The 24,489-nt window shown below is 42.8% G+C and overlaps 1 protein-coding gene across 9 annotated transcripts in view; it reads left to right on the top strand.

Moving 5' to 3' along the window:
• Window positions 1-24,489, top strand: part of camk2d2 (calcium/calmodulin-dependent protein kinase (CaM kinase) II delta 2) — a 36,208-nt gene that overhangs the window by 3,434 nt on the left and 8,285 nt on the right. For 5 of the 9 annotated variants that reach the window (XM_076294277.1, XM_076294273.1, XM_076294275.1 and 2 more), the window contains exons 3-13: window positions 13,595-13,654; window positions 15,787-15,841; window positions 16,929-16,994; window positions 17,654-17,726; window positions 19,023-19,125; window positions 19,254-19,337; window positions 19,925-20,019; window positions 20,117-20,239; window positions 21,383-21,466; window positions 21,783-21,825; window positions 23,615-23,658. In XM_076294277.1, the coding sequence (XP_076150392.1) occupies window positions 13,595-13,654; window positions 15,787-15,841; window positions 16,929-16,994; window positions 17,654-17,726; window positions 19,023-19,125; window positions 19,254-19,337; window positions 19,925-20,019; window positions 20,117-20,239; window positions 21,383-21,466; window positions 21,783-21,825; window positions 23,615-23,658 (830 nt within the window). The remainder of the gene's footprint in view (window positions 1-13,594; window positions 13,655-15,786; window positions 15,842-16,928; window positions 16,995-17,653; window positions 17,727-19,022; window positions 19,126-19,253; window positions 19,338-19,924; window positions 20,020-20,116; window positions 20,240-21,382; window positions 21,467-21,782; window positions 21,826-23,614; window positions 23,659-24,489) is intronic. The other 4 variants (XM_076294278.1, XM_076294274.1, XM_076294276.1 and 1 more) reach the window with 1 other exon arrangement.

Raw genomic sequence — 24,489 nt, 5'->3', positions numbered from 1 at the left:
ACCCACACATTGGCATACTGTCCCTTGTTGAGTCTGTGACCTCCAGGCCCAGATCAGGGTAAGGGTGGACACTGGGAGCCTGTAGAAAGGAGGGTGGGGGCTGTGCGGAGTCCAGGTCACAATCTGGCTATCTATTATTATAATTATACAGATATTGAGTAAAGACAACAACCCAGAAGACAGAACAATCATGGGAAATAATAATGGGTAGCGACTACTCGTTTCTTCCATATACGTATGTTTTCTTTTTGTATTTGTGATAGAAGAGAGCATATGTGTTTACTCTGTGTGAATTTTGTGTTTGCTGTGTGGCTCTGTACTCAGGTAATGATACGTGTGAAAAATGATTATGTCACCCTCCATCACATAGAGAATAAATGGCACGTTGGTCTTGCTGTTGGTGGTTAGAGTAATGGTTTGGTGTCAGAATGTGCTGGTTTGTAAGAGGAAAGTAAATGTGTGAATTTGTGCTCATTGTTTATGTATCATTCCTTTCACCCCTTGACTTGTTCAGACAGACAGATGAAGAGAGAGAAAGAGCGAGAGAGAGAAAGAGAGAGAGAGAGAAAGAAAGAGAGGGGGAGCAGGATGGAGGGAGAGAGAGGGAAGCATATCACATGACATACTGGGTACAGAGGCTAAATATACATACTGTGATTACTTGCAGCCATAAACATACACACACACACACACACACACACACACACACACACACACACACACACACACACACACACACACACACACACACACACACACTCAAACAAAATTGCACATAATAATATAAAATAGTTTCATTTTTACCATATTTAATTAAACTAATTGCACGGTTACAGTGGGTTTAATGCACTAATGCATTTCTTCATTTCTTCAGTAATGATCAGGGATGAAGCCTGGGATAGTTGAAAGTTCTATAAATGTTATAATATATTCAGACCTCACATGAAATGCAAGAGTGAACCATGTGTCCATGACCATCCCATCCGTGTTCTTCATGCAATAGCTATCTCTCCTGTTCTTCATGCAATAGCTATCTCCTGTTTTCATGCAATAGCTATCTCTCCTGTTCTTCATGCAATAGCTATCTCTCCTGTTCTTCATGCAATAGCTATCTCTCCTGTTTGAATCAGGAAGTGGCTAGCAGGGCAGCACAGGAAAGACTGCCTGGTTCTTGTAAAAAAAAAAAAATCACCACTTTGGCTAACTAGGGCATGGAATTCTGAGGAGATAGCTAGGGCACTCTTAATTAGAGCCTCTCTTGTATCAGAGTCTCTGAGTTGCACCTACCCTCCTCCTCCTCTTTCTCCTTCTTCTCCTCTTCCTCCTCCTCCTCTTCCTTCTCCTCCTCCTCCTCCTCCTTCTTCACCCTCCTGCTCTGACCTGCCAGTAGGAAAGAAGGGCATTAAGGCAGGTTCCAAGACTTACTGCATGAAATGATTGTTTGATGCACGTGAGTGTCCACTGTGGGCTTCAGATGCTCACCTCACACGTTTGCTTTCCGTTTTATACTGACATGAAGGGCTCGTTGTGTCTGTCGGGTGGTGCGTTGTTGGTCTTGGCATCCTCAGGCCTGTGCAGGTTCTTTGTGTGTTTTGTGTGTGTGTGTGTGTGTGTGTGTGTGTGTGTGTGTGTGTGTGTGTGTGTGTGTGCGCGTGTGTGTGTGTGTGCGTGTGCGTGTGCGTGTATGTGCGTGTATGTGTGTGTGTGTGTGTGTGTGTGTGTGTGTGTGCGTGTGCATGTGCGTGTGTGTGTGCAAATGTGTTGTTGTGAACCCCCTTGCGGAGGCTTGTAGCCTCACCTCATCTCCACAGCCTCTATAGTGTAAAAAAACAACAACTCCTCTCTGAGCTGTGAAAATGGGCCATGACAGCAATCAGGGACACAACTGGAATGTATTCTGTATGCATGCATCTTTGTGTGTGTGTGTGAGAGAGAGAGAGAGAGAGAGAGAGAGAGAGAGAGAGAGAGAGAGAGATTGTGTCACTGTGAATGTGTCAGAGATTTGTGCTTCTCAGTTTATTATGGGAGTGGCGTCTGAGCTGGTGTTTACATGGACATGTACGTCACATGTGTTTTTCTGTGTGCCACAGAGGATGTTTGTTTGCATTTTTAGCTTTTCTATTGTAATGTTTTTTTCCTAAATGTCTATGTAAGATAAGCTAATGTGATACTATTCTTTTACGTCTATATGTAGGCCTTGTATGTCCAGATAACCAGACATCAATCAATATCATAGATATGTGGAATAGGCATGGAAACGTGCAAGCTATCGAGGCCAGTGTTGAGCATACCGTCTCTCTCACTGAACAAGGCTGTGTAATAGTATTAGTTGTGGACTCTTGAACATCTTCGCTCTAATTCAGAAGCCATTTGGAAGCAGTGAAGGGTGCCCATACTTGGAATGATTAGATTCAGAGACAGAGTTAATTTGCTGAGACTTGGGCGTCATGGATGTGAATAACTCTGCAGGGCACATGCTTTATTCAAACATTTTCTATGTATCTGTTTACCTATGCATTTGAAATAATCATCTGTAATTCTGATATTACAGCCAGTGTCAAATACAAGGCATGGTACATCTATCTGTGGTGTGTAAGAGTCAGTTTACGGGCTAAAACACTGCTAAATTGAGCAAATCTGGCAAATACAGTAAGCATCTTTGGCTAAGAGTACTGATTGTGAATATGAAGTATATGTCAAGTGTACATGGAAATGTGTGTCTGTGACAGTAGTTGGACAGTTTAAATGGAATGGATGTTTGCAGCACAGAATTGTCACACCAGCAGAGTGTTGGGAGACACCCTGGGTTTAGTAACACCTAGCTGGATGGGTCACATTGGCGAGGAGAGGGATGTGTCCTGCTCTGGGGAGGGACCAGAGGGCAGAATGGCATACTGGTCTACAAGGAATCAGCTGGGCACAATTCGTCATTCACTACAGGGATTTACTGTGTGTGTGTGTGTGTGTGTGTGTGTGTGTTTGTGTGAGCAAATGTGTGTGTGTGTGTGTGTGTGTGTGTGTGTGTGTGACAGAGAAAGAGAGAGAGAGAAGAGGAAAGATAGCAAATCTATCAGTAATCTCTAAGAGCAGTCGCAAGGAAAAAGAAGAAAACACACACATACATACTGACACACACACACACACACACACACACTTTCTCTCTCTCTCTCTCTCTCACACACACACACAGACACACTCACACACACAATCCTGCTGCAGTGCGGTAACTGGTGAGGGAGACTCTTCTCAGAATGAAAGAGAAAAGAGACAGAGAGAGAAACAGAGAAAGAAAGAGACAACTATCGAGGGTTTGCTCCAACATAGACCAAACCATACCTGCAGTGCTAGTTCCAGTGCATACACAGATGATGGCCAAGCTGTCCATAGAGCACTACTTGAGACACAGATTTGAGGCTTGAATCTCTTGAAGTGTTTCGGGCGTTCTATTGGGTATGTTAAGACCGCTTGGCTCAAGGCAGACTCAACATAGGGGAGACCACACTTTAGCGTAACATTTTAAATTATATTTATTAACATAAAAGTAGAGAATGTCAGTTTAGGTACAAAAGTAAAGTGTTGTGCAATGTGTGTCTAGGGGTAGATGAATAAACTAAATATAACGTGACGGAGACGCAGAAGGAGGCGAGATCCCCAGAAGGGCAGCGAGTCAAGGCAGCTCCCAACGAGCTCTCCCGTCAGAGCAGGCCAGGGAAATGAGTGAGAGAGCGACATCATGCCAGAGCCGGCCCTCTTATGGCCACGACAATTAACATCCGGAGGCGTCACCTCTGTACTCAGCAGCCTGTAGGAGACAGACGAGATAGCAGTAGCACAAATAGGGGCGGAGCCACCACACAAAGACCCACCAGGTCGTAACATCCCCTCCCCCTTAAAACAGAGGCCAACCTAAGTGGGCCTCTGTACTAGACAGTAATCAAACCCAAAAGAAAGAAAAAAATAATAAACTAAACAATACTAATTACTTATTACATGGCATAACAAGTCTGTTTCACCAAATCCACCAAAGTGCCAACCTTAGGCTTATATCTAGATGTTGCACCAACCACCACCAAGTGTACTGACCCAATCTCAAATTCCCCAAAACCCCCTCCCAAAACCTCAATTTCCTGCTCCACCAGCAATCCGGGCCCATGGAAAGCAATTTAAGGAACGGAACAGAAAGAAGGAACAAGAGGAACAGAGGACATGAGACAGGACAGCACAGTTAAACATTTTCACAGGAGCGGGACAATGCGTCTGCAACCACATTGTCCACACCCCTGATGTGACGTATGTCTAAGTGGTATGGTTGTAGGAATAAAGCCAAGCGCATGAGCCGCTGGTTGGGGTTTTGTAACGTGTGTAAAAAGGTGAGTGGGTTATGATCTGAATATACAACTACTGGTTGCATCCCACTCTCCACATAAACCTCAAAGTGCTTCAAGGCCCACACCAGGGCCAAGGCCTCTTTTTCGATGGTGGAATAATTCACTTGATGCTTGTTAAACTTCTTAGAGAAGTAACAAACTGGACGTTCTATACCCACCTTGTCGGCCTGCAACAAAACTGCCCCAGCACCCACCTGACTGGCATCAACCTGAAGTTGAAATGGCTTATCAAGCCGAGGGGCAGCCAGAGCAGGTGCTGTACTAAGCAGTAGCTTTACATTCTCAAAAGCACGCTGGCATGCAGCAGACCAAACAAATTTGACCCCTCCCTTAAGGAGGTCCGTGAGTGGACTAACAACTGTCGAAAAGTTATTACAGAAACTTCTGTAGTAACCTACCATTCCCAGAAACCGCTGAAGTTCTTTCTTTGTAGTAGGTGGAGGAAAGTGGTCAATGGCCAGGACCTTTGCCCACACTGGACAAACCTGACCCTGACCTACTACTTTGCCCAGGTAGACTACTGTGGCGTGAGCAAATTCACACTTAGCCAAGTTGACTGTTAATTTTGCTTCTACCAACCGCTCAAATAAAGCTCGTATACGGACCAAATGTATGTCCCAAGTATCACTGTACCTCACTGCATCATCTAAATATACCGCACACCCATCAAGACCGGAGATGACCTTATTCATTAATCGTTGAAAAGTTGCGGGCGCATTACGCAACCCAAAACTCATAACTCTGTAAGAATATAAACCAAATGGAGTGACAAAAGCGGACACTTCTTGAGCATGTGGTGTGAGACGGACCTGGTAGTATCCCTTTAACAAGTCAAACTTGCTAACATAGTGGGCTGCGCCCACCTGGTCTACACAATCGTCTACCGGGGGCAGTGGGAACGAATCTGGCTTAGTCACCCTGTTTACCTTGCGGTAGTCCATACAAAAACGGAAGGTGTTATCCGGTTTACCCACAAGTAAACAGGGTGACCCCCAACTGGAAAAGGACGGCTCAGCTAGACCATTGTCCAGCAAGTACTGGACCTCACCATCCATGATCTTGCGCTTCTCTGGCCCAACACGGTAAAAGCGCTGGCGAATAGGCTGAGCATCACCAACATCTATGTCGTGCTCGATAACATCGGTGCAAGTGGTTGTATCTGAAAACAAAGGATGGAATGACAGAATTAATGCTTTCAGCTCTTTACTTGGCTCAGATGAGTGTGGCCCACCACACTATCCAGATTGGCCAAAGTCTGCGAATTCTTAAGCCTAGGCTGCAGAACTGCGTCATCAGGGCCATCATCAACCTCAGCTGCCACCATCAGTGGACTAGATGACACACCTCCGACCACAGCCACTGCAGCCAACGACACACCATCCCCTGAAACAGAACTGGATGAATAATAGGGCTTAAGCAGATTTACATGGAACACTTGTGTAGAACGCTTCCAACCTGGAGTAGCCAACAAATAGTCACATTCAGACACCCTACGAACAACCGAGTAAGGACCCGAGAATTTGGCACAAAACAGGGAACCCGGCATCGGCAATAATGCCAAAAGTTGATCACCCGGACTGAAGACACGCTCCACAGTGCAACCATCATATGTCCTCTTCATTTTATTTTGAGCTTTGGTCAAATTGTCACTGGCCATCTTCCATGCCAGTGTCAACCTACGACGAAACCCAAGGACATAATCAATAACATTGACAGGAGGTTTGGTCTCCTCCAAACCATCCTTCAATAAAGACAAGGGACCACGAACTTGATGGGCAAAAACTAAATCATTTGGGCTGAACCCTATGCTGTCTTGCACCACCTCCCGTGCTGCAAGCAGCAGCCATGGGACACCCTCCTCCCAATCCTTTCCTAATTCCAGGCAGTAAGCCCAAAGGAGAGACTTTAATGTGAGATGCAAACGCTCTAGAGCCCCCTGGCTCTGTGGATGATATGGGCTACTTAACTGTTGCTTCACCCGTAACTGTTTTAATATGTCACAGAAAATTTTAGAAGTGAAATTGGTACCCCTGTCACTCTGAATCACTTTAGGGATGCCAAATATTGAGATAAACTGAGTAAGTGCTTTTACCACAGATCTTGTAGTGATACTTCGTATGGGATAGGCCGCAGGATAACTGGTCGACTGACACATAACAGTCAACAAATATGTGCACCCTGACTTTTGTGGTAGTGGGCCCACACAATCAATAATAAGGTGTTCAAAGGGCTTACCTACTGCTGGTATAGGACACAGGGGTGCCGGCTTAATCACTTGATTAGGCTTTCCAGCCAGCTGACAGACATGACAAGTCTTAATAAACCGAGCCACGTCCCTTTTCATCCCTGGCCAATAAAAGTGTTGCAACAGCCGCTGGTGAGTCTTACAGACACCAAAGTGACCTGCCACATCACCATGCGCTGTCTGCAAGACAACACTGCGAAACTGTTTAGGCATCACTATCTGTACCACAGGGTCTACCACATCCCCGTTAAAACGATGACCACTTGCGTACCAACAAGTCATTCACAAGACCATACCCATTAGCTGTACTTCTCATTTCATCTTCCGACAAAGCAGCAGTTAAAAACCCAGCCAACTCTTCATCGGCTTTCTGCGCTGCCACCACCTCCTCACGGGACAGAGTAGTTGGTAAGGCAGGCAAATTCAGACAAGCACGGCCCCCATCCAACCCCTCTGATGTTTGTCCACCCTCCTGGGCCTGACTCATGGCACGAGTTACCGCACGGAGGTGAACACTTCAGGAAATTCTATAGCACACTGATCAGATTCCATAGGCATAACAGACGTTGTGTTAACTACAGGCGGCGGCGTAACCTTAGGCCACACAAAGCCCCCTGCTAAATTGTTCCCCAAAATGATGTGAACGCCCTCTACAGGTAGCGAAGGCCGGACTGCCAACACCACCTCCCCTTTAACAAGCTCTGACTCCAAGGCTACCCGATGCAAAGGAACAGAAATTGTGTGCATCCCGATACCTCGGATAAGAACACAAGTCCCTGTATCAGAACTGTCAGAAAAAGGCAATACTGACTCAAGAACAAAAGATTCAGATGTGCCCATATCGCGCAAAATGTGCACTGGCACCTTCTGATCACTACCAATCAATGACACAAACCCTGCTGTAATAAAAGGGCCATAACCCCCATCAACACAGTCAGAACCAGGCTGCCTCTCTGAAAGTAACACCTTCTTGACAGAGTCTGTGCTCTCACTCACAGACACTGTCACAGAGGCATCACCACCAGGAGAAACACTCTCAGTAGACACAAAAGAAACGGTCTGGGCAGCGCAACCAGTTGGCTTCACTTGGAACTTACTACGTTGTTTTGACCGCAAAACAGGACACTCATTTTTCCAGTGGCCCTTTGCTAAACAATACTTACATACATCCTGATCTACAGGCTTTTTCTTGTCATTAGAATCATGCTTAGGACCACTAAAGCGACGAGGACGAGACTCCTCCCTCTGAACAGTACTGCTCTGTTTATGCGTCAAAATGTACTTGTCTGCAAGTACAGCAGCCTCCCCAGCCGTTTTAACATTATGCTCATTGACATTAGTGGCGATGCGCTCAGGTATGATGTTTTTGAATTGTTCTAGAACTACCAGATCGCACAAGCCATTAAACGTGTCCACGCTTTCTGATGTTCTCCAGCGGGTAAAGAGTGCAGTCAATTCACGTGCTACTTCGAGGTGTGTATGTTTTTCGTTCTTGCGCCAATTTTGGAAACGTTGCCTGTAGGCTTCAGGAACCAATTCATATGCTTTACGAATAGAGTCTTTTACAGTAGCATAAACTTTTCGTTGCGTCTCATTTAAAGCAATATAGGCCTCTTGAGCCTTGCCCGAAATTATGCTTTGCAACAATAAAATTGTTGCAGAAGGAGGCGAGATCCCCAGAAGGGCAGCGAGTCAAGGCAGCTCCCAACGAGCTCTCCCGTCAGAGCAGGCCAGGGAAATGAGTGAGAGAGCGACATCATGCCAGAGCCGGCCCTCTTATGGCCACGACAATTAACATCCGGAGGCGTCACCTCTGTACTCAGCAGCCTGTAGGAGACAGACGAGATAGCAGTAGCACAAATAGGGGCAGAGCCACCACACAAAGACCCACCAGGTCGTAACAGGTATGATAGGAAATTCGTAGTGTCATGCGGTTGCAGGTATGGTGACTTACTGTAGCATGGTAGCAAATGTGGGAAAAATCATATAAAAACATTGGGTAACACTTTATAATAAGGTGCCATATTAAATAGCAAACTAGTCATTACCTAACCCTTTGCTAAAATATTGTTACTAAAATATCTATTTGGCACAAGTTAATAGTTACACCCTAGTTACTGGTGTAAGAAATGCAATGAAATTGTGTTTGTAAAGATGTAAAGTGCATATTGGACATTGGGGAGGGATTATTGAGGGATTGGGGAGGTGGGTTTTATCTTAGACTGTGTAGAGATTGTGTGTGAGTGTTGGGGGTGGTGGGTGTAATAGAAAACGTAACTTGTACCAAATAGATATTTTAGTAACAATTTACAACTATTAACAAAGGGTTAAGGTAATGACTAGTTTGTTATTTATTATGGCATACTTATTAAAGCATACTTATTATAAAGTGTTACCAAATATTATACTGGAAAAATACTAATGTTGGATACTGTATTACAGTTTTTTACGATTGTTTACACACTAAAATAAAAAAAGGCCACACAATTTGCAAAATTCTACTCCAAGGAGCAAAACACCTCCACAGATTGGAACAACATTACACAAAATGTCTGCTTCACCCTTTTTGCAAAACATTACACACAGTGATTTGTAAAACTCTACACACATTTTCACACCTTAGACACAGATAAGGATTGTGAGGTTACTTCCTTGTCATTACAAAGCCGGATTGCCCGCGACCACACTAATGAACGAATTGGATAACCACATCCACCAGGTGTGGAAGCACACATGTGCTAATTTGAAAACGCAGCACTCAGGTGTGCTATAAAAGGCAGCAGGTGAGTTCACCTGTCTTCAACAAAAAAGGAAGGAGCTAAGAAAAAGAAGAGTGAGAATGAGAGGGGGAGCTCAAAGAGGAGATGAAGGAGGTAGAGGAAGAGGAGAAGGAGGTAGAGGAGGAGGCCTAGGTAGAGGAAGAGGTAGAGAAGGACTTGAAGAGTTGATAGAACCTGAACAAAGAAGACGAGGACCAAATTTGACTCAAGAAATCCGTGCAACACTTACATGAGGCGATTCTTCCAATGGTGCCTTGCCAATGAAGACATAGCCTGTGATGTGGATGAAATCGTATGGCCTGATCCAGCCAGACGGAGAGATGATGAATAGTTACAGTATTCTTGTTGCTTAGTTTTTCTTCAGAGTTTTTCTTCAAAGTGTATGTACTTCATGCAGTCATTTTTATTTGTCTACAGATTTTATTTGTTTCATTGATTTCATTGTTGGTTGATTACTGTAACTGGTTATGGTAAGAAATACTGTATTGAAATAAATACTTGAAATATTCAGTCTGCAGCATCAGTGTTGTGCAGTGCTTGGTAAGTTTATAGTAGGCCTATTTGTGTACATTCTCCCTATATCTCAAACTAATCATGAAGAATGTTGTGGGTTTGTCACTATTTTTTTTGTCATCTAAATTATCCCTTACATGACAATGTCTGGCCAAAAATCTAGCACATGCTATTTCCTAAAATTAGCAGTGTGGAACTGACTGCAATAGTGTCTGATCATTGAGGACTGTGTTGGTTAAATGAAAACTAATAGCATTTTCACAAATATGTGTATATGTTTTGACTGAAGTGTGTATGTTTTGACTGAAATGTGTCATTTTTCAAACTATCTAAGAATTATGCAAATTGAGTGTGGTGTTTGGATAATTGTGACTATATTTTGAAAAAAAGAGCCCGGTTTTTAAAATTGCATGTAAACAATTGAAAAAAAACTGTAAATATAGTACATGGGACTTATTTTGACGGTCTAAAACAAATGGTCTGAATCCTATGGTTTAAGCGTATTTAGGGCATGTCTAGTTCACTTTTGGTAGTTTGACGGCAGAATTTCTTAATTAAGCATGGGTGTGTTTTGCAAAAGAAACCTGCTCGCACATGCGACTGGCTATGCAACAGCAGGATAAAGCTTGTTTTGCTAAAGTACTTTGTGTGTGTGTGTGTGTGTGTGTCTGTGTGTGTGTGTGTGTGACAACTGACAAGCAGAGCATATACACACATCTGTACTTGCCTAATAATTGAAGAGGTAGGCAATGATAAAACAAAGTCTTACACGTAATTACTTACTTTCATAGCACTGACTGACAACATTGATCAAAAACATAGCCTGTCAACTCATGCGCCTGGCGGAATAAGGATCATTGCAGTAGCTGCAAACAACAACAGTTGGGTTACACCTACATAGCACCATGATGCGCCAGATGTAAGATTGGGCCCCATATGTTTTTTTGCTTCTTGCTTCATCTTGAGTATGGTAGCTCACTCAATATAGACAGATACTCGTATTATATATATATAGCAAATTAACCAAGTATTCTCATATGGTATGTATTAAGGTTGGTTATTTCCCAAAAATGTGAATCTAAAATGACTTATTGGAGGAGCTGTAGCGCTAGTAGCAGTAGCATCCATGCCACATTCGGATCCAAGTGCCCATGGGGACCTGGGTTCGAATCCGACCCGTAGTTATTTCCTGGTCCCATCTAAGTAAGTATAAGTATACTCTTTTGATCCCTTGAGGGAAATTTGGTCTCTGCATTTATCCCAATCCGTGAATTAGTGAAACACACTCTGAACACACAGTGAGGTAAAGCACACACTAATCCCGGCACAGTGAGCTGCCTGCAACAACAGCGGCGCTCAGGGAGCAGTGAGGAGTTAGGTGCCTTGCTCAAGGGCACTTCAGCCGTGCCTACTGGTCAGGGTTCGAACCGGCAACCCTCCAGTTACAAGTCCAAAGCGCTAACCAGTAGGCCACAGCTGCCCATCTCTCTTTTCCACTCACTCCCTGCTACTCTTCTCTGCCCTATCTGAATAAAGATATACTTGACTAAAAATAAAAAATTCGCCTTCACAGACGTATCATACAGCTGCCATTTAAAGCAGTCTCTCTAAAGCAATCAATTATTGATTGGCTGATTTATGATCATATCATATCAATACAGATTGTATATACAGTATATACTGTAGATAATACCCTGTCCTTTTAGCCCTCACTGTCTATCCAAACTCATCAGAAAACTTTCATGAAGGTGGGAAGCCTATGATGCACACTTTGTGGTCCTGCTTTTAAAGAATAGAAAAGCTGAAAGACATCCTTATGATAAAGTGCCAGTATCATTAGCACCAGTGTGCTATCAATAGTAAGGTGCAACATCATCAGTGACATTTTAATATCATATCAAAGTGCAGCATTATCACACAGAAAGTGGATCAAGTTATTTTCCCTAACTTATTCAGTAGTGTAATGCTGGTAGGAATAAATGATTTGCGAGCCCGGTTGGTTTGTAAGGACAGCACCCTATACCTTCTGCCTGATTGCAGCACCTCATACATCTGGAATAGGGGATGTGACCTGTCACCGCAAATTGCTTGTCCTTTCCTCAACACTCTGGATTCACAGATCGTGGTCAGAGAATTGTCAGAATTGTCATTTTCATGATTGTCACAAATTATTTGATGTTACCATAGCAAACAAGTCTTGCAAGCCTTTGTAAGACTACTGTAGTTCCATGTTAATTGTCAAATATCAGGGTAGTAAAATATTTCCTCAGAGCAGAGGACTGAACTTTAGAAGTTTTATTTTATTATTTTTTTGAGTTGACGCCGAGGCTCCTGGGGTCTGCCATTTGCATGCAAGGGTGGTTCCACTGCAGAGAGGAGAGGGCTAGCCCCGTGATTGGTGGAGGAGTTGCTAGACAACAGATGTCCGGCTGGCTGGTAGGTGGGCTACCTGTGGAGGAAAGGAAAAACAAGAAAGGGTGAGAGAGTGAAAAATAGAGATATGGGAATGTAGAGAGAGAGAGAGAGAGGTGTGTGTGTGTGTGTGTGTGTGTGTCTGTGTGTGTGGGGGGGGGGGGGGGGCTGGAAGGGAGGACACAGGGTACAAGAGCAGTTTTTTCTAGGGAGAGAGAGATGGGTAGTTAGAACTCTTAGTCATTTGCCCAGGGCCTGAAGGGAGCTACATGGATAAGAATAAACAGATGAGAAATAAATAACTGTTGTGGCGATCTGCTTTGTGCTATTGTCTGGACAGGTCTTCGCTTGCTGTCTGACCTTTAGAGGAAGAAAAGGCAAAATGTTAAAATAATTTAAAAAAAGAATAGAAAAATTAAAGTGTGAGTGATAAGGGACAGTTTGCTACCCAGCTGAGGACAGGGACGAAAAAAATAGACGTCCTATTTTATTTGAAAAAAAAAAAGCCCTCTCTCCTCTATGTGTGCGTGTCCTTAGGCAGAGCTGAAATGGGTCGCCTCCTCCCTGATTCAGATGCATACGGCACACTTTTGCTCTCGCCAGGTTTGGTGGCTCTGCTGAATCCAATGGCCTTTTGCAGAGTCCTGATTCTCACGGCCACCATTTGAGAGCGAGATGTTTGAAATCATGCAGGTTCCCAGGGATGACGGATGGCATGGTGTGAGGAATGTCCATCATTAGAGCTGCGGCAGCGACTTAACGCAGCAACTGGTTTGGTGCATATACCTGCATCAGCATGTCATAGTCTCAGCCAGCACCCTCTGGCAGCTTGGTGCCCTTTAGGTAGGCGTGTGACTACAGTGTTGTTGTGTCGTTGCTCACAGTCAACACTCGGTGACTCTTATCTCGGAATATTAGGTCACATTTTGAAGTTAAGTTTAGCATCTTTATCTTGGAGATTAGATGAGAGAAGAGTTGTCAGAAATGAAGCATGGGAGACAGGATGGTGTGTGTGTGTGTATGTGTGTGTGTGTGTGTCTGTGTGTGTGTGTGTGTGTGTACGCAGAGCGGAGGGGGGGGGGGACTCGGTTGGAGGTCGGGGGCATGCGGTTTATTTATAGCCTTTTCAGTAGTCAGCGTGCGCCAGCTGGCGTGTATTATCCCTCCCAGAGGTGGCGCCCTCTACTGGTGAAATGATGGTAGAAGATAACAGATTGTGCCTCTCTTTCTCTCCTCCCTGTCTCTGTCTCTCATAGATCATCAGAAACTGGAGAGAGAGGCCAGGATTTGCCGTCTTTTGAAACACCCCAATATAGGTAGGTGGTGTGCACGCAACATTCACACACAAGCTCACTCTGCATCCACCCCTCCACACACTGCACACACACACACAATTCAGAAAGCCATGTGGTGTTTGCAGGTATTTTCTGTGACTCATTTTCAGAAGCCTTTTTTAGTCCCAGTCTGCTGACTTCAAGTCTCCTGGTCGTTGTAGTTAATACTAATGCATTAACTCAAACATGTTAGTACTTTAAAGATGAGAGAGCTCTTGTGTGCTCATGATGGTAGCTACCAGCAAACTGGCTTTAAAAAGAACTTGCAAGACAGCCTGGTCAGGAAGTCTCTAGGTGAGGGATAATATCTGATAAAGTTAGCTTAGGGCCAAAATGTGCCCATCTGCTTGATGTGGCTTTATTTAAGTACTGTCAGTAAAATATTCTGGCGAGAGTGCGTTTTGCACTTTAATGTTTTTTCAAGAGCATATTTTGGGGTTATCCTTATTCTCCAATCAAATCTATCCATCAGTGCCCCTGGCTCTATTTATAAACCATCCGGTTTACTGTAAATTGTGTAACGTGTGAGCACACATCCCAGAAATAGCCTACTTGATATATTATATCATTTATTTCAATGATTGCAAAACCTACACATCACCAAATACATGTGTGTAATGTAGATCTGAGTTACTCTAAATTGAAAGTTAAAAATTCCCACTTGACTTGTGCAGAATCATAAACGTATGTAAACACAAGGAGGTAGAAGTGGCATGTAGCAAGGTCCACATAGAGGACCAGGGACGGGCCTAAGGAAATGATTCCTGAAGAGGCCTGAAGAGAATACTTACAATACATGGATTCATTAAGTATTCCCATTTTCCCTACACGTTAGTCAAAAAGAGTCTCTTTAAAAGTATCATAGTCAGAGTAAGATAAAGCTATTTGTGTTCCAGGATTTAGGCCACCGTGTCCACTGTTATTACCATAGATATTGAATAGGTCACAAACTGTGACATTGGTCACAGTTGATAGTGACGTTCCTTGCTTGAGAACTCCTTGTTGGTGATAGCATGGATTCCAAGTCAGGGCTTGAACATAAATTATATAGATTTTTGTAATGGTCATAAAGTCACTTAACATAGACTAAAAGAATTGAACTGATATGAAACATCAGTGTAACCTTTATTTATTTTTTATAATTGTGCACTAATGAATTCAAAACATTTGTTATAGCTTACAATCTAGAATGTCTTTCCTTTTAAGATACATTGGGTCTGTGCTTGTCACATGAAATGTGCTATACAAATAAAGTTTGATTTGATTTGATTTGATAGTGGGCACATAATATGTATTATGCAATGTATATGTATAAAGGTTACCCTGGAAATCGAGAGTTCTTGGGAGTGCACAATTTGAATTTGCTCAGCGAGTCACTCTGGCAATCAGTGATGATGCTCATTATGCCCTTGGAGTCGAGCTGCACCAATCACATCAGTGTATCTGATATAGGCGGGCCAGAGGCGAGCTAAACAGATGGCAATGATATTTTCAAATGCATGCTTTGTGCCACCCCTCGAGTTGGGCCATTTTCATTACTCATAGCCAGACCCTAAATCTTTCTAGATGTGGGTCTGGATTCCCAGGCTGTACAAGGGCCCTCATTTTAATGACAGGCAAAGTGCAAAGTCTGTCAACACAAAGTCCTCACACAGGGACTATCTCTATTGTGGGTACAAAGTCCTCACAGCAAGAGCTCAGCATTGTTTGTGCTTAAGGTCTTAGCAAATACATTTTGCTTATCCATTAAAATGAGCTTGAGTTACACTTTAGACTTTGCACTTTGCCTATCTTTCAAATTAGGGCTTATGGTGTCATCAGCACTGACACTGATATTTGAACTTTTAAAATTGGTTTGTGTCATCATTCTTTATAAACAACTTTAAACAGCTCTTACTCTGTTACAACTTAAACTAAACTGTCTTAAGTCCTCTAAACACATTTTAGAGACAACAGTCTTTTGACTGATTGATCCCATGCACATTATGACGTCATACCTTGCATATGTTGACAGTATTTCATTGACTTCACAATGAGAACATGAGCTGATGTTTAAAATCATGCTTTGGAAAATAAAATAATAATATTCTTTACATATACTTTTTTGTTCACAGTGAGGCTTCATGATAGCATATCTGAAGAAGGTTTTCATTACCTGGTCTTTGATCTGTAAGTAAACATTCTTCCTCTCTTTTTTCCTTTTTTCTCCCCCTCTCTCTTTCTCTCTCTGTCAATCCCACTGAATTCTATTGCCCATGTACCATTTCCCATTCCTCTCCCCCTGTTTCTAGCTCAGAAACAGACTCAAAGGAAAACTGACCCATTTTGCGGCATGATGCTGAAACTGGCTTATGGGAGTCCAGTGCCTTTCAAGGCTAGCCTGAGGCTAACCCACAATATGGGTTAGCCTTCTCCTGCTTATTTTATGTTTCTCAATTATAGATAGTCACACCAACATTAAAGACAATTAGTGGCAGTGGAGATAATATGTGTCATTTTACATGGGTTGCATCTGAGTGTGTGTGTGTGCGCATACTCCTCTCTCTCTCTCTCTCTCTCTCTCTCTCTCTCTCTCTCTCTCTGTGTCTCTCTCTCTCTCTGTATATGCAAATAGAAATGTCAGTCTTTTATGGACAGTTGCCCTTCGCAGCTCACTATCAGATGACATGGCTTTTTGGCTTATGCATGTGTGTGTATGGGTGTGGATGTGCACGTACATGCATGTATTGAGAGAGTGCTAATATGGACTGTACTGTGTCGTGTCTAGTACTGTGTCTAGTTAGTGATTTGATCTTGAAGGCCATGTATATATATATATATGTATACACACACACACACACACACACACACACACACAAACACATTTTTGACATTTCCAAAATATTCCAGTTACGTATGTATGTATAAATGTAAACACTTCTGGAACATCAAGTGCCTATAACAGCAATCTTGTGTCCTCCACAAGATATTTATTCTTCATATTAAAACCATATGAAAAACCAGATGAAGGCATACAAGTAACATACAGCATACAGCAGTAATGCAACGACTGGGTGTCTTCATTTTGTCACTCAACACAACACTGCTCCAGGGGGATTCATTTGTTATATGTATATGCAGAGATATATGTACAGTGCATATGTGCAGTGCAGTATCCTCTGTGCAGTCTTAATTGGATTGGGCTTATACTCACACCAACCTATCACAGCCAGGTATTGATGTGCTGCATGCTGTTTTGCTTGCTCTTTCACCTCAGGGTCACTGGAGGGGAGCTGTTTGAGGATATTGTTGCCAGAGAGTACTACAGCGAGGCTGATGCCAGGTAGGAATGGATATGCCAACTCAAACACACACACAGACGCACACGCACACACGCACACACACACACACACACACACACACACACACACACACACACACACACACACACACAATCAGGCCCAAGTGTGCACACTCACTGCTGTTTGCTGCTGCAGAGATAAATCACTGTCTCACTGTTCTCCTGGAGAGGCTGTTTGCAGCGCAGCAGAGACAATTATGTGTATCAATTGTGACTTTATCGCTGGTGTAATACATCTCAGGTTACGTCTTACCAAGCTATTTATAAATGTGATTAATGATCCAAGGAGTATTTTACAACTCCAAGTTTTGTAGTTGTGTTTAAAATCTCTCAGGAGAAATGTGGTGGGATGTATTGTTCTCTCAGGATGATTAATGAGTGTTTTACTATGTTAACATGTTGCTTAGTACAAAATATGCTCTACAACTGTGGCAGTTTTACATGATATGCCTACACAGAGATTTCTATCTCAAATGCATTTTTATATTACCTTTATCTTTTTGCACATCTCTTCATGTCCTTACCTTTTTTCTGTTGATCTCTCTCTCTCTCTTTATGTGTCATTGTCTGCCTCTTTCTTGCTCTTTCTCTCTCTCTCTCTCTCTCTCTCTCTCTCTCTCTCCCCCTCTCCCCTTAACCAGCCATTGTATTCAGCAGATCTTGGAGAGTGTTCATCACTGCCATGTAAATGGAATCGTCCACAGGGACTTGAAGGTCAGTCCATAGCAACAGTGGTTTCGGTATTCCCTTTCACTTTGAGCGGACAAGATCCAGTCATTGCTCAGAGGACACTGAGGCGCTGTTTGAATCACAGTCAAGGGCATGTGAAGGGCAGATCTTCGGATTAGTGTTATGCATGTGAGGGCAAATATGGGTTTGTTGACTGAGGTTTTATATATGCTACATGATTAGCAGTGTAAGCATGAACAGTTACTACCCAAGCAGTAACCATTGGTAAGGGGTATTAGATTATGAAAGGAGCTGATGCTGTGTGAGCGAGCACCTTGGCCTGTTTCATGTAGAGAATGAGTTGATCTTGAAAGGTAAGCATTACTGTAAGCAGCATGCAGCTTTTGCAGAGGTTTTCCCAATGAGATAGCAGATTTGGTACAACGCTCACCATTCAAAACAACGCAGGAGTTGTCAGCTGGCGATGAATTTAGTATTGGGTATTTTCTGAGGTATACATTAATGTACTATGTGCATAGTACATTTCTTCCTCACTACTTATTTGACAACAGAGGTCACATTCATGGCTGCCATCTCAATGCAAGTGCACTGGGGACTGATCAGTGGGACACATATCCCGAGGTCATGGTATGAATAGACTAAGTCAGAGCTTATGGAGGTGGCTTTAGCTGTAAACCAGCTGGGGCTGGTGTGCTTATGCTACCCCATAAACAGCATCTGGATTTCAATACCCCTTTACTTGGATCTGAAGCCATAACAAGAAGCCTACAGATATCTACCAACATAACATCACACCCTCTCTGGTCTGACCAGTACTGCCCATTAGGGAGGCCCCTGTGCGAATACTATATGGACTTAGTGATGTACAGGTTGTGTTCCAAAAGAGGAGAGCCCAGGCCATGTGCTTGGCTGTGGCACTGAGCCTAACCTGCTTGTAAATGTCAGCGGATGCATTATTCATGATTACGATGAGTGGGTGAGCTCCACAGTAAGCCCTTGACTGGGCCTAAGGAGAGCAGACCTTTTCACACGCTGGGCTTTATAGTGTCATGACAGGTGGGTAAGAGAAAAGGAAAGAATAGAGAAAAAGAGGAGTGATATGGAGAGAGAGAGAGAGAGAGAGAGAGAGAGGCGAGTTATATATACATCAGGAAATAAAAATGTTTCTATCTGTGTGAAAACCTTTTTGTTTATGCGTATGTGTGTTTTTTTTATTACAAGTAAATCCATTTTGAAACACATGTATGGGTGGCAGTGAAAATGACACAGATGAGATGTTCAGTAGCACAGGTGGCTAACCTTCTGTTTGTCCTCCCACAGCCAGAGAACCTACTTCTGGCTAGCAAGCTTAAAGGTGCGGCCGTCAAGCTGGCAGACTTTGGACTGGCCATTGAGGTGCAGGGGGATCAGCAGGCCTGGTTTGGTGAGTGTCCCTTCAGTGGACTACAGGAATAAGAACACCAAGTCTCCATTTGAGTTTTTAATTTCTTTCTTTCTTTCTTTCTTTCTTTCTTTCTTTCTTTCTTTCTTTCTTTCTTTCCGTACCCACAGGCTTCGCTGGCACTCCAGGATACCTGTCTCCTGAGGTGCTGAGGAAGGATCCGTATGGAAAACCAGTGGATATGTGGGCTTGTGGTGGGGAGATTAAACACAGTCACACATGAAACCACACACACACAGACACACAGACACACACACACACACACACACACACACACACACACACACACCACCTAGAATCTCTTTTCAGTGAGTTACTAGTCTGGCACATGACAATACACTAGCGTTTCCCTCAGACATGAAGGGTGAAGGGCCAATCAGTGATGGGAGGGAAGCGAATACTATATGGGCTTATATACCTGTGGTAAACTGTAGTAGCAACGCCTGTAAATCAGGAGAATGCAGTCAGAAGAATGTATACATTTATGTTCAGCAAAGGTAGGACTATATACATTGTCTCCTGACTGCAAATGCAGTATATTATTAGTTTGTAAAGGTAAGGCGAAGTGTAAGTAACGTTAGGAGTCCCTGGTCAATGTGATTGGTAAGGGTGGACCAATGACTTTGAAGTTAACACAAAGTCTACACCTGTTACGATGCTAGAGTGCTAGAGAGTGCAATTCCCAATCATGAGAGGCCAGACTCTCTTCATGAAGTGAAACAAAGTAGTGAGTCGGGTATCAGCAGGCCTCTCATGTCCACTCCCCTGTTATCTACTGCAGGCGTGATCCTGTACATCCTGTTGGTGGGTTACCCCCCGTTCTGGGACGAGGACCAGCACCGCCTCTATCAACAAATCAAAGCCGGGGCTTATGATGTGAGTAGGAGAGTGGCATGGAGAATGAATATGACAGTATTCATGTGTATCCTAGACAGACATCTGTTTGTTTATTTGTTTGTTTGTGCATATTTAGTTTCCCTCTCCTGAATGGGACACAGTGACCCCAGAGGCCAAAGACCTGATCAATAAGATGCTGACTATCAACCCTTCCAAGAGGATCACTGCCACTGAGGCCCTCAAGCACCCCTGGATCTGCGTACGTCCCAACACACTCACAGCAAAACAGCTGATATTACCCAGATGTAGTCAATGGCATGCATGAAAATATGCGCACATATATATCGGAACTCCCCCTATTACTGTCGGTCCCGTATTTCTGCCGTCTTGCGTGTATGTGTCACTTAATATCCATTTCTATACAAACCAAGACGGCGGACTCCTAAAGAAACGCAACCACCCACACCAAGTGTATCAAAATTAGCTATGTACCAAAAATGACATTTTACCGTGACTCGAAGAGCTGTAAACAGTGTTGTAAGGCTGCGTGTACACAACCGCTTGGAGCTCCAGTGGAATTTTAATTTCATGATAGGCGACCCATCAGGCCAGCACTATAACTCCGAGCGTGGTAAACAAAAATTTCAGGCATTAAATGCTCCCGTTAAGAACCAAACCAGATTTTGTTCAAATCTACACACCTATGGCTACTGAAAAATGTAAGGTTCATTTAGCAAATGTTATTTTGAAGTGTTAAAAAACATCATTGTTTTAGAATTTCTGAACAAAAGTGGTGATAATTGGGGGTGTTACGATAGTATACTGTAGTATAGTTTACTGTAGTATATATACTCTTTTGATCCTGTGAGGGAAATTTGGTCTCTGCATTTATCCCAATCCGTGAATTAGTGAAACACACTCAGCACACAGTGAACACACAGTGAGGTGAAGCACACACTAATCCCAGTGAGCTGCCTGCAACAACAGCGGCGCTTGGGGAGCAGTGAGGGGTTAGGTGCCTTGCTTAAGGGCACTTCAGCCATGCCTACTGGTCAGGGTTCGAACCGGCATCCCTCCGGTTACAAGTCCGAAGCGCTAACCAGTAGGCCATACAGTATATGCACAAACATGTGACATGGTGCCGGCGCGCATAGTCTCAGCGGCTCTAGGCTCTTGGTGCTTTTTAAACGTGTTTTTGCTTTATTTACAAAGCACCAAGTGGAATGCTATTCAATTTCCTGTACAGTGACAATAAAGTATTATATTATATTCTATCCTAAACTCTTTTCTTTTTTTCTTTCTTTCTTTCTTTCTTTCTTTCTTTCTTTCTTTCTTTCTTTCTTTCATTCTCTCCATCCTCCTCTTTCTCTCTCTCTTTCTTTCTGTTTGTTTCTCTCTGCAGCAACGCTCCACAGTGGCCTCCATGATGCACAGACAGGAGACAGTGGAGTGCCTGAAGAAGTTCAATGCCAGAAGGAAACTCAAGGTACGATTCCTGCTGTGCATTTCCTCATTAGGAGCCGAGAGGGAAATAAATACTCTTTTTTTCTTTTTTTCTCTCTCTAACACTCACTCATAACTTCAACCTCTCGTAGTCAAACATTGACTGCTAGCTTTTGGAATAAGTAGTGAATTAGCCTGAGTAACAGAAGACTGCTCACTGCAAGATGAATGAATGAAAGAAATGAATGAATGCACTTAGCTTTTCCTTCACTTTAGCATGTTCTTTTTCTTTCACTTCTTCGATCTCTCATGTGTCTTTCCTCTCTCTTCCTCCCTCACTCTCCCCTCCTTCCCCGCAGGGAGCTATTTTGACCACTATGCTGGTCACAAGAAACTTCTCAGGTATGCCTGCCTCTGCTGTTCACCCTCCTCCTTTCTCTTTTTGCAACACGTTTGTCTTGGAAACAAGGTTGATATGATATGAACTTCTTGATTAGCGTCTTTATTAGCATACAATCAGGTCAGTGTCTTGTAGCTTGTGGTAAGTCTATCTGGGATTGTTACAATCTTATAGCTTGTAACGAGATTACAATGAGATTTTTACTTTCAGAACCGGAGTGGGCGGTCACTGTTGAGCTCAATAGTGAGGTATTCTAAGTGAGAGTCTATGTGAGGCTAAGGTTACCGTAACCCTAGCAGAGGAAGTAGCCCTGCTGCTTTACCTGTATAGGGATACCTGGGCAGCTCATATTGTTTAAAAGTAGACTTGTTCTGAGCTTGTTTTACTGGCGCCTGTTTAGTATGAACTTAAACAATGACTAATGAGTTAAGTCAGCTGTTGTGGGGAGGGGAAAATATGCTCTGTGTATCCATGGCTTGCTGTGTGAATAGAAATCCCCTATACATATGACTGGATAGACGCTGGTTACATTTAAGACCATTCTACATAGATGGGGCAGTTATGTTTGGTCCAAGTCAGATATTCTGTGTTCTAAGTTTATTTTGAAACGATGGGTTTCTGAGTATAGCTTTGTGTCTTAGGTTTCATCATCTTGAGATGTTGGTTATATTTAAGACCATTCTAGATAGATGGGGCGGTTATGTTGGGTCCAAGTTAGATATTCTGTGTTAAGTTAACTTTGAGATGGGTTTCTGAGTTTATGTTTTTGTTAGTTTTTATCAACTTTAAAACATGTACTTCCATTAGGCAACTTCAGAAACAAATAGTTATTTGAATTGTTTACCTTTTGCCTCTTGTTTTGTTGTTACGTTCACTCCTTTGTTTGGGATGTGGTACCAATGAGGTAAGAGTTTATAAGGAGAAGGAAAGGGGCTGTGCTTTGCCACTAACAAGAGTTTGCGGGTTTGATCCCAGTGTGTCTAAAATGCACTTCCCTTTCACTTTTGGCCAGTTAGAAGATAATATATGCATGCCAGTCTAATGCCAAAGCCATTACATTCATAAAATGGTCTTCAGATCTGCCGGAAATTTGCTGATTGATATGTCAAGGATAGTCAATCAGGGCTCAATTTGATTTGTGACATGGCATATTCATTTTCAAGTGTCTCTGATGGTGTTGCATAGACATGACATAGTTGTCTCTTTATAAATGATCATTTACACCTCAACTTTTAAAACTATTGAGGTGTGCAAATCTTTATTGTGTATTTTCAAACTATGATATGGCAGACAGTGTGTCATCATCACTTGAGAATAAATACATGTCATGTCATGACAATACCCACATCAAGCACAAATACTTTATATAAGCTTAGAAATGAAAGCACATAGTTTAGTCCCATATTAATTAATTAGAACTGAGTTTATAAAACGCTATTAGTTATTACTTTTGACAATGCACTACACCACATTATGAATGTAATTTCTCTGACTTTGCACCCTATGTTATGTCTTATCAATGTATATCTTACAGGAAAGTCCATGTGCTAGCCATTACACTCTTATGCTGCTGCCATGTGTATTTTCTCCCAAGAATTGGATGCATCTGATGCCTAGTGTATCACAGGCATGACTGTCTGTGTGATGATGATGATGATGATGATGACATAGCTGCAAGAGCTCAAGTGCTTGCTGTCTGGCGTGTGAGCTAACATGTCTGTGGATGTGCATGCATTTTGACCACACCTTCATTCCTCGCTGACCACCTCTCTATCCATTCTACCCCAACAGCAGCCAAGAGTTTGCTGAACAAGAACAAGTCGGACGGCGTCAAGGTGAGTCTGCTTCATCTGTGCCCTTCAGTGACGTGATTACAGAACAGGGATGAGATCCCGGGGAGGACGTCTTGTATCCTGATGACGTCACCTGTTTGATTCGTGTTTACTTCATCATCTAATTTCATTACTGCTTGTCCATGAATGTTTTCCATATCTGGTCTAATTTTCCTATGCAAACATTAGTCTATCCTGCTGTTTCATCTTGCTGATTCACTGTAATTGTGTCATTTAGGTTGATTCTCTCTTTCTTGTTATTTTGTCCCTGTTATGCACCACCTGTGCTTTCTACTCTAGATGTATACTTGATGTGTGGTCCCATATTGCAAACAAGACTAATCTGTCCTGTTTCATGTCTGAGGTCAACCCTCGTGCATCAGATTTAAGCGACCGGTTTCTGTTGAGCTTAAAGCTTCAGGACTGGATTTGATCTTTAAGAATTAAGAAAGACACTGTCATAAGGGCAACGCAACTACTGTATGTCATAGATAGATCATGTCGGTCTCTTCATCATCTTATAAACTTTCATCAGAGTCTGTGTCCAGTGATATGAAAATATTATTATGTTATGATTGATAATATTCATAACAGCTCTGAACATGTTTGCTGCAATGACAGCTTATTTGATTGTGACATATAAACAGTTATATCTTCTAAACATTCTGTCAGGATAATAATAGCAAATGGTAATGATGTGTGACATAGCTCTATGACCCTGACTGACATAAAGACTCAGGCTCCATGATTTATTTATGACATGGAGAAGCCGTTGTTATGGTGGAGGGTGCAAGTGTAAACACTGAAAAGGTTTCTAACACGTGAGGTCACATA

Source organism: Alosa pseudoharengus, unplaced genomic scaffold (genome assembly GCF_046254945.1).
Source record: "Alosa pseudoharengus isolate Yale_2024_CS ecotype anadromous, Long Island Sound unplaced genomic scaffold, YU_APseudo_1.1 YU_APseudo_1.1_scf_2, whole genome shotgun sequence".
Lineage (NCBI taxonomy): Eukaryota > Metazoa > Chordata > Actinopteri > Clupeiformes > Clupeidae > Alosa > Alosa pseudoharengus.
The sequence above is the reverse complement of the archived record's forward strand: the minus strand, read 5'-3'. Positions and strand labels throughout refer to the sequence as shown.